The 11,484-nt window shown below is 39.7% G+C and overlaps 1 protein-coding gene across 2 annotated transcripts; it reads left to right on the forward strand.

Moving 5' to 3' along the window:
- The first annotated feature begins 2,811 nt into the window (after positions 1–2,811).
- On the forward strand, positions 2,812–7,073 carry LOC139968700 (uncharacterized). 2 transcript variants are annotated; one of them, XM_071972998.1, is made up of 3 exons: positions 2,812–2,859; positions 3,941–4,293; positions 5,747–7,073. In XM_071972998.1, exons 2-3 carry the CDS (start codon positions 3,941–3,943, stop codon positions 6,405–6,407), a joined length of 1,014 nt encoding a protein of 337 aa, XP_071829099.1. In that variant the 5' UTR covers positions 2,812–2,859; the 3' UTR covers positions 6,408–7,073. The 2 variants fall into 2 exon arrangements, with proteins under 2 accessions (XP_071829099.1, XP_071829098.1); XM_071972997.1 differs by lacking the exon at positions 2,812–2,859 and adding an exon at positions 2,933–3,308.
- The last annotated feature ends 4,411 nt before the right edge of the window (positions 7,074–11,484 follow it).

Consider the following 11,484-nt stretch of genomic DNA (forward strand, 5'->3'; position numbering starts at 1 on the left):
TAAAGTTTGATGCATTGTGGAAAGAATGAGGAAGCATGTCGATTGGTATGAGACGGTGGTAGCCGCATATGGCAAGCCATGTGGGACAAACACTGCATAATATATCCGCGTATTAATTCGAATATATACGCGTATTAATTCGAATATACATGTGTTGTAGCCTACATGTGCAAAGTTTCGCTTTTTGGAGCGATCTCGCGAGCCCGCCAAAATATTTATCGTTGGTATATGTACACAGCAAGAGCGGAAATGTTTTTTTTCGTGTATATTCTAATTAATCCGTGCATATATTGGATTTAATCCCCATATGTATTTTATTTAATACGCGTAAATATTCCAATTAATACGTGTATATATTCGAATTAATACGTGTATATATTCGAATTAATACGTGTATATATTCGAATTAATATGCGGATATATTTAAGCCATATGATTGGCTAATAATATATACGCGTATAAATTCCAATTAATACGCGGATATATTATGCAGTGTTTGTCCCACATGGCTTGCCATAGACGGTGGTAGCCGCATCCTTCCACATCTAGGAATAACCGCTCTGTCGAAATTTTGATGGAGTGGGTGGCTATCATCGCTCATGGTTCTATCTGTTTTCACTCTCAGTATAGTTGGGGATATGCAGTAGGCAAAGTTGGCTGATTTGTCCCAAGCAGACGACCTGTTTGCCGAATTATAGTTTCAATACGTTGCGTATCTTCTTTTCTCGCGTTGCCACCCCACGAGACCAGATTATAAACGCCACGCTCCAGTAATTTATCGAATTATAAAACATAAGAAGTATTTCATTATTCACGTGAAATTTGTACAACATACGAAAGCAATGTATCCTAGTATTTAATCTCTTCAATAATTCATCTAGATGATCATGTCAAGAGAGCCTATTATCGATCACCACCCCAAGATACTTAATACTTATCTGCCCTCTCAACAACACTAACATCTATATCTACCTCCCTGTGGACTTTCTCTGACTTACGACAATCAATGACCATTTCCTTCGTCTTACTGACATTTAGTTCTAAAAAGTTACGCTTACTGTAGTCAACAAAATCCTCAATCTGACTGAAGTACTCAGTATCGTCGTCTTTTGATATCAGACCCAACAGAGCAGTGTCATCGGCAAACTTCACCAATGGGCAATTCTCTTTGCTAGACCTAACATCTGACGTATAAAGTGTGAATAAAAATGGGGCTAAAACCGTATACTTTGTGGAACACCAGTGCTGGAAGTTATGACATTAGACACGCTATCGCTATTAGCTGTTTTGATTCTAACATACTGTGACCTCCCAATTAGATATCGATAAATCCACAAAATAAGATCATGACTGACATTCATATCAACAAGTTTCCTGGCAAGAATATGGGGTTGGATAGTATAAGAATCAAAGAACATAACCCTGGCAGAATTCCCCTTATTTGTGAGTTCCAAGTGAGAATAGAGCTTCTCGAAGCTGACAAGCACGACGTCCTCGGTACTGCGTTTCGATCTGTACGCAAACTGCATCGGGCCCCCAGATAATCATTCACGAGAGGCTTCAGGGTCTTGAGTATCAAACGCTAGCATACTTTCATGACTACACGTCTGAGGTCGTTCATACACGTGATGTTAGTCTTTTTTGCGACTGGAATAATACACGACTGCTTCCAAATGGCCGGAATTGCATGATACTTAAACGAGAGGTTATAAAGTATTGCATATAATATGTTGGCAAGTTGGTGTGAACAAGTTTTGAGAACACGGGGTAGCATCCTATCTGGGCCGGGCAGCTTTCGATGAGTTCAGCTTGGAAAATTCATGGCGAACTTCATCAGGGGTGACAGATAAAAACGGCTCAGGATGCAAATCAGTCGATAATATGGACTGCAGCTCATCGGCTTCATGGGAAAAGTCACGGCGATCGAACCGGTTAAAAAATATGTTTAGTTCATTTGCATAGTCAACAGATGCGTTGGGTATTTTAGAAGCCGTGGTACTGGTATAGCCACTCATCATCTTCATGCCCGCCTATACTTGCTTCATGTTGTTCTCCGTGAAGTTCCGCTCCATTTACTTTTGTATGCTTCTTTCTCCCTTTGAATGACGTCATCATGTTCTCTCTGGACAACCCTCAGTTCATTCTTGTCACCCCTGCCGAAAATCCCTTTATATATATAATTGAAATCATAATATATATATATATATATATATATATATATATATAATCAGCGTCCATCGCCTAGTGGTTAGGGTGTCCGCGTACAGAGCGGCAGACCCGTGGTTCGAATCCCGGTGGAGGCTGAAAGTTTTTTCACTGTTCTTGATTTTCCAACTCATTACGATTTTCATATATTCATATATATATTTATATATATATATATATATATATATATATATATATATATATATATATGCCTGTTTAAACTGACTTTGAGGCAGTGGCGTAGGAAAGTACTTTTGAGTGGGGGGGCTGAAGACTGATGGCCGGCCTGGGGGAGGGGTCTAAGGGGAGGGGGTGTCCCCCTCCCCTTTGGATTTTTTTTGCATTTCCAGGTAGCCTTAGATGCAGTTTGGTGCAATATAGCACACTTCAACACCCATTCCATTTTGTAAACTTAATTTTGTATTTTCACCTGGCCTTAGATGCAATTTGGTGCTCCAAATGAGATTTTTTTCTCATTTGAAAATGAAAAAGGGGTTTTCTGACTTGCGAAGCGGGGGGGCGGAATGATACTTCCGCCCCTCCACATTTTTCACTGGGGGGCTGGCGCCCCCCAGCCCCCCGGTTCCTACGCCCTTGCTTTGAGGTATAAACTACCAATGCTTTACTCCGTGGTCGAAGGAAGGCACATGATGGGTACGCAATTCTGTTCTTATCCTTTTCAAACTTTAACCTTCTCAGCTGCGAAAAACTAGTTTGAGTTGTTGTTAGTGCAAACAGGGAGTTGTTGTGCAAACATGGGAATGTACAATACAACAAACCCCACATGCACCGCTGTGATAAGGCCAACCTCTTTTATAACTCACAGATGCGACGAAGCATTCAAGTGTGTTCAGAGAGTTGGATGTTATAACAACTCACTGGTTTAAAGACCTTCCAACTGTGTTCATGACATGGTCTGTGTACAGATATCAGTCATTCGGTGTATGAGCTACCGGGGAGTCCATTTTGGATAGACGGTTTAGTTTGGAAGTTGGCTGAAACTTTTAACATTGTGCGATCTTCGGGGTGTATCTCAGTGACACGTTCGGTTTGCTCCTCGTACCAAACCACAACACACGTTTTCTTCGTGACGCAGAGGCTCGGTAAGTAATGGTACATTGGTACTGTGTATGTATGTGTGTGTGTGGGGGGGGGGTGCGGTGCGGTGGGTGCGTGTGTGTGTGTGTGTGTTAAGAAACTAACGCATGACGTTCTTTCCAATCTTTATCAAGTACTGAAGGCTGTGTAGGTGTTGGATACCATAAATAATCGCCCCGTTGACTTACACACTAAATCAATCACTTGTCTATGCCACTAGACTGCATAGATAGAAGCATGGAGGTAAAAACAGATAGAATTATATTCAACGTCCACTTGATAGGTGATCATACTTGGACAAGCATAGCATTTATCAAATTTAAACCACCCTGACCGTTAAGATTTTTAACCAGATGAGATAATTAACCAGAGGGATAATTACTTTCGATGATGGGCGTTCTACATCAGTATAGCCTATACTAAGACAGTAACACTGCAGTTACGCCTAACAGCTTACGTACATTACAGCGCTGTAGTTAGTTACACATGGCGTACCGTTATTCTAACTAGCAGATATCGTGTTCACCCGAAATAGGTAATAATGTTGATATTTACCACACAATTTCCCGGCCCCTGACCACCACAAGTTAAATCCGTGCCCTGCCTCCATGCAATCTGTGTTATTTACTTTTCAAAGATGGCTTCCAGTAAAGACGGAAAAGTTCCTGGCCTCGAGAGTGCTACTGCAGGTGACGTCATCGACGCACCAGTAAGGGTATTCTTATGGATGGTACCGCGTACGTGCAGTACTGTCATAACCAAATGTATGTCCTTTGTAGACGACTGTGTGGTCTGGATGGAACCATATTGCATGTGTCACCTTAATGAAACCGAATTCAATCCAGAATTCAAGAAAGATGATCCGGATATGATGAAATACAATGAGCGAAGGGCAACACTCATGCAGTCCGGAGAAATTCAACAACTATTGGCCCAAATCCAACAAAAAGCCGCCCTTCTACCGAATCTTAATGACCAAACTAACTTTACGTGAGTGCGAAATAAATATATCTAAGAATCTATGAACGTTGTTATAATATACATCCATGTCGAAATTAATTTCTCACGTGTCACCTCAAAAGTTTTGAAAAATATCTTCATTGTTCAATCACCCTGGCGACAGGGCAAGGACCTGCGGCATTGTGGTTGTTAAGTGTTTCCTTTTTTTTCTTCATTAAGTTTCATATGCGTTTTTAACACAAAATAGGGCTCGTCTTTCTTAAAGAGAGACACTTTAAGATGGGCGTTGTGGTCAAGTGGTTAAGGCGGTGGACTTGTGATCTAAGGATTACAGGTTCGAGCCCTGGCCAGATCAGTACGTTGTGTCCTTGGGCAAGGCGCTTTATCTTCATTGCCTCTCTTCACCCAGGTGTATAAATGGGCACTTGCGAGGTAACTTGTAAATATAGTTGTTTGCGCCGGTTTGTGGCTGCACCCTATGGGAAGTCCCCCGGGGGACACGTGGTTGTGGTGCACTATGGTGCCCCAGAAGAGATTGATTGAATTGTGCACACTTTGGTGTGTAGGTGTGACAAGTTACCAATGACCAGGGTTAAGTTGTAAAGTCGCGTGAGAGGGCCTTGGCCCTGAACAAGACTGTAAACCTGAAAATTAAAATTAAATTAAAATTAGATGGACTGACACACTTCCATACCTAAGAAACAGAATAAGCCATTAATAAATGGAGATTGAGATCTTCTTCTGCGTCACGTTTATGCCATGGTACGCCCTGTGGGACGAATATATACGCGTCTATATACGCGTATATAACTACGCGTCTATCGCGTCTATCAGCCAATCAGAAGGCCGATTTATAAATCAGTTTATTAAACGGTTAGTGTATATACTCGAATTTATACGTGTATAGATTCCTGCTAATGTGATTGCCTGATTTAACACGTGTTATATTCGAATAAATACGCGTATGTATTCGGTTTAACATAACCATATAAATCGGCCTTCCGATTGACTGGTAATATATACGTCTATACATTCGATTTAATAGTTCATACGCGTATATAGTTAATACGCGTATATAAATTGGTATATTTGTCCCACAGGGCCTATACCATACACGCTCGTTTCTACATTTTACTTGATTTCTTGCGGTAGGCAAAGCTTAGCAAGTGGATCAACTTAAAAGAGTTCAAGCAGCCTTTATAGCTTCTAATGGAGGTCCAATGTATATTAAGCCACAAGAGATGAAAGACTGATAATAAGCTTGTAATTATCATAACTTGAGAACCAGACCACCACTGTTACTCGTGGATATCAAAGGTCATTTGAGGAATATTTTGTATACAGTGCTATCTTCGGCCTCATATAAAACTTGGAAAGGAATCACTAGTTTTCTTTTCCTTCCTTCCTTCCTTCCTCTTCTTCTTCTTTCTTCTTCTTCTTCTTCTTCTTTTTCTTCTTCTATACTCTCTCTTTAATTTTGCAGTCACTCGTGGGTTCAGGAGCAACTATCTCAAGATGAACCGAGTAAAAAGGTCATCTTTGTGAAAGATGAAACATTTGCAATCGTTTCCCGAGAAGAATTTCTCCCAAAAGTTCCATTTCGTCACACTTTTCTTATACGTCATCCACGTGAAGTATTTGTTTCCTATCGTAAGATGGTCGCCGAAACGGGCAACTTTGGGTTAATTAAGGAGGAAGATTGTGACCCAGTCAGGGATGGCCCAACATTACCAGCAAAAGAATTCTACAAAACCCAGCTGGACATGCTCAATTACGTCACGAAAAATATCGAGCCTAACCCGATCGTCATCGACGCCCACGACTTCCTTAGCAACCCAAAGGCGATGCTCTCGAAATATTTCGAAATGCTGGAAATCCCGTTCAAAGATTCATTTCTTAGTTGGGAAGGGGATATGAGTCACGTGGAAACGAAATTTAGAGGGTCACCGATGGGTGTTGTAGCCGTTGCAGAGAAAGATACCCTGAAGAAAGCTTTTACCTCCACTAGCTTCAAACCGCCGAAATATCCTAGAGGTGTTGTTGCTGATGATGTCAAATTTACACCAGAATTGGAGAAGTTAATTGAAGACGCAATGCCGTATTACGAAGAAATGTTTTCGAAACGGCTGGTGTTGGAAGACTAACTGTAATAGTAACATGCTGTGTATCAAGCAATGTTGCAATTGTTCAGCATTTTAACAAAACCAGAGCTGGGTCTATGTTCAAAATATATTTCATAATAATTAGTGGCATCAAGTTAGTAATATATATATATCAACGGCAACAATATAGTTATAGAGTGACGAGGATAGCGAACAATTTTAATGTTTTCTTCTGATCTAGTTTAATTCGTGCATAAATACCCTTTCTTAGATCAATATGGAATTACCATTAACGGTGTTTGGATAATTCAATCAATTCGCTTACATGCAGCTTGAACCAAAAATCATGGAAATACTATTAAGTACAGCATTACTAAGTTCAGTTTCTGGAAACTGGGAGTACGGACGATGGGAGTACGGTTGGTCCACTCATTCTGTGTGTGATAGACATAATGTCTGTAGAAAGAACTTCCCGGAAAATTAAAGCATTTTGTAATTCACATATAGCCGGTACCTCCCGTTGGATTCACAATCCTGAGTGTTGATGGCATAGGCCTATACTGGTACACATGCATGGGATTGGCATTGTTTTCCCCCTATAGTGATCTTACTTTTGATTCATTACATAGATGAATGGTACAAGCTTTTCTTTACGTTACACGTAATAAATGTCTACGTAATCAAACATGGGAGTGGATTGAAGCAATACTCGTTTCTCAATAGTCTTATTTCCTGTGTGTCTTTCTATTCAAATGAATGGGGTTTACATAATTCTTTTCGTTGTTGTTAATTTGATCGCTACTGCGTTCACGTAAGGATTTAAATTTGTTTTCATGCCACTTGCCCTCTTCTGATAGTAGATCGTAAACTCGGTAAAGGTATACGCTTTTTGAAGTGGTGTTTGTATAAAGGGGTTATCTCGGTCCCAGGGATTTCTATATCCAGAGAGTGTAAGTACCTCGCACCAATGGTCTTTGTCAATGGTCTTTTTACCTTGGTAGGCTTCGTTCAATTCAATTCTTATTTAAGCTACATCGTGAGAAGTCTTTTCAGAGTTAGGAGTGGATTGGTTCGCAAACCTCATGGACACGTACATTTGTCGAACCACAATTAATTGCTCCATTGACTTCCACACTAAACTCGTCACTTTTCAAGGCCGCTAGAGCATATCAGAGAAGTTTCCAATCATTGACGAACACGTAAGAAATCTATTTGAAAGCCCCTTCGTACACAAGATATCTCAAAAACAGAATTTTGGTTGACCATTTTCAAATGTTACACAACATTTATAGTATATCGTTGTTTCTCCGTTATATGACACCACATCTCTCAAAGAGTGAATTTCCAGTCTGTGGGAATTACTGAGTGTAGGGGTAAGAGGAACAACCGGCTCGAGCTGTACAGTACACATCTCGTTGCAGTGGCGGGAGTCCATGGGATCCCCTTCCCCACCCCACCCCATCATAATTATTTCTTCCCAGTCGGCTCCGGTAAAATAAAACTGAAACCCCTGTGCCAATTATAACTTTGCCTGTGATGTGCACACATATATATGCAAATAGTTCTTTAATTACCATCCACATTCTCTACCCCCACCCCCCTACACCGTAGTGGAAATTCTGGTGACATCACTGTCTCGTTGTACATGAATGCCCTTGGGCGGGGGACCAAAGTTAATGGACCAAATAATATATGTCAAGCACTGACAGTTTTTTATAAAATAAAATAAAAGTTGACAGGCAAAGTGCGTTGTTACCATGCAATACACACAAATGATGTAGCTCTTGATGGGAATAAGTGCGTTACTGGTAATGATATCAATTTTTTTTTTCTATCCATAATTTTCATACGACAAAATTCGGGGTATAACCAAGTTGATTACAACAAAGGAAAATCCATCACATTTCAATAGACCCAACACATCGAATTTCTGATACAGAAAGTCAGCACTCTAGAGCGAGCCCGTAGCCAGTCACTCAGGGTTCTCTTTTTTTTTGGGGGGGGGGGTCTTATGTATGTGCGGGGATTGGGGTGGGTGGGCATTTGCACGGATAAGCCTTACGGTCTGGGAATGTATAGCGGCCTCAGCCAACATTACTTCTCAGGCGCAGGAAATAAACTATTCCGACGAGGAGACTATTTATCAGTATCTCCTTATAAATGAAATTATGACAACACGTAAAGAAATAATATTTCACTGCGTAGCTATAATTAATATGAAGAAGTAACAATTGCACAAAATAAACTAATTACTGACCAGATTATTGTTGTTGGCTCCATTTAAATTGGTCAGATGTATTGGATAATGTAACGATCAAAGCACTTTGCTTTCTAAAACATGTGAACGGATAGGCAAATGAACCCAAAAAATAAATCGCGGCACCAAATATATACGGACTTATTTTCGACGATTTTCTAAAACAACCAAGTCACCGAGATTTCTTTTTGAATGCGTTGATTACTCACTCGACAGCGGAGAGTCTATATTTTTCTTCTTTTTCAAATGAAAATCAGGACTAAGCTAATGCGTCATGTATCGTCTGAATGGCGCCAAAATACGGACGACAGTAATCCCTAGTATTTACAGGCTAGTGTACCTTTCTTTTTCACAAAGCTATTTTCCCGTATTTATTTGCTGTACTGTCGAGAGAGCGCCCGCGGAAAACGCTTTAAATTGATACTAGTTTGTATCACACAGTCACAGTCCAGATGCAAAGGGACTGGGGTTGAGAGCGGATCAGTCGTTCGGTAGTTTGGTTTTCGTTCCCAGGCGAAAAGTTTGTATCGGACAGATCCTCGTGGATGTAAAATACAGTGGGCAAGCACATTCGTGGTAGGCAGAAACGGACTCTGAGCCGGGCATGTATACAGTTTGCACGCGAGAAAAAGAGTATTACAAACGACTTGACCAAGACTACACTGTAAAAAAAAATCGTTAACGTTTGTCTTGATTTGGATTATTGTTTACAGAGGGAGAGGATTTTTCTTAGTTTAGATCACAATTCGATTATTCTAAAACCAACATCGAGTGCAAGGTTTGCCCTTATTTACGGGTAAGAAAGGAAAACTTTAGCTGGTTGAACGAAAATCTATCAGAACGCTTTTCTATTACTGAATATACGGATAAACGTTTTACCATATTATCCGGAAAGTTACTGTTACTCTGTCCAACAGGTAATGTTTATCTCTGCAAGCTTTTTTGGTGTTGACAAAAGCGCACATACGATTAATGTTAACACACGTTAGAATACGTAAACCCGGTTTTCGTTAACCCATCGATCGCGACATACACGCCAACGGCCACATTCGAACCAAACTTGGTTACCAACGAGGTAAATTTCTTGAATTTTAAACAGTTTGCACCCATCAAATCAAGTATCTTAGCTCTTTCATGATACAGTAGGATATACTCAACAAAAGGGAATCGCATTTCTTTCAAAGTTTTTGATAAATTCAGTATTTTCGTGGTAGACTTCGTCACGTCGGGTTCGCTGATGCGGTGGAGATGGTTAGGCTTGCAGGAGCGTACAGCATCTGTAGTATCTTAGCCCGTATACTAACCCCTATGTTATTTGTTAGGATATATGCTACACAATGAAACGCGTATACTGTAGCTAGCTTACTACGATGAGAGTATTGTAATACAATTACAAACGTTAGGCTTATCTATTCCTAAAATAAAGCAGGCCTAAGTGTAGCCTTTATAGTTTAATATCACCTTAGAGTAAACACATACTCCCTCTTAGTTTTGGTGTTATATGGTTAGACTTTTGTAAACAAAAGGTAATTGTGCATATATAACTAGGTCAAAAAATGTACAAAGAAAGCAGGTCCTCCTGTTTTAAAAATTTAGAAAATGTGGATGGAGGCTTAAAAGTAAATAACGCTTAGGCTTACAACTTTGGGGTTCCTTGCTGCTGAAAGCAAAAGTTAACGATGCATTCAGATTTATGTGTGTTTGGATGCATGTATATGTACCCTTGTAGCTAAGGGTCAGGATTACTCAACTAGGGAATGCGCGATGTTCATCACATTCACTATGTAGATGCATTATGTTTAGTGAGTGCAAGAACATTATTGTTTTGGTAGTTATATCATGAATATTAATGAGGTCACTGGGTCAAACCTGAAAACTATACATTTTGTTAGCCTACTCGAAAACCACAGTTCCCATTCTAGTGTAAGTTGGTATCGTGTAGTTAAGTAAAAACGTTAATGTGTTGATGTCTGTTAAATTTGATATATTAGCATATTAATGAGGGGGTGTGGCTTCATATAATTTTGTAACAATAAGCAATAACTTGATAGGGGAATGCTGATGTTTATCATAGAATTGACTTTCTGCTGGTATTTCATGAGGTGTCAGTTTGCCAAGGTATATTTCAAAATTTGGTGTTTTATTTTGTTTCCCAAAACAGGTGTTGGAGCTAAAACTATCACCACTTTGTGTTATCAACATTACCCACCACCATGAAAATTCTTGTTGAGTATGGTCATTCTAGGAAAGTAATTGAACTAGAAAATGAAGATACACTGTTCACTGAGTCATTATGCAATGCTCTCTGCATAATGATGAGTGTTCCATTTTCATCAGAAGAAACATTTTTCCAGTACTTTGATGAGGATTTTAAGTCATGGGTTGACCTTGAGCTTGGAACCAAAATTTTAGACAAGAGCAAGATTAAACTTAGCACTCTTCAACCTTTAGAGCCCTTGATAGGAACTGACAAACTCAATTTTAATTGTTCTGCAACTAGTGCATCTAGTTCTTGTGTGTCTGATGATGAGAGTGATAGAGCTTCCATTGAGCTTACAGTTGGATCACTTGATTTGGAATAGATATGACTCCACCAGAACTTTGTGCAGGTGTGATTGAAGATGTTCCAAATACCAAACAAGAGACCACTGAAGAATCAAACAAAATGATTAGTGTAACTGAAAAAGCTGGCAGTTCTGATGATAATAGTTGGGATATTCAGTTACTTTGTATCAAGTTTAGCATGACTTTGCAGAACAAGCTTGAAAATGAAGAACAACTACAGTGGGCCCAAAAACATGAACTACTCAATCATCTTGGAGACTTTCTGTACAAAAAAAAACAAGTACCCAAATATGCACA

Source organism: Apostichopus japonicus, chromosome 6 (assembly GCF_037975245.1).
Source record: "Apostichopus japonicus isolate 1M-3 chromosome 6, ASM3797524v1, whole genome shotgun sequence".
In the NCBI taxonomy this organism is placed as follows: domain Eukaryota; kingdom Metazoa; phylum Echinodermata; class Holothuroidea; order Aspidochirotida; family Stichopodidae; genus Apostichopus; species Apostichopus japonicus.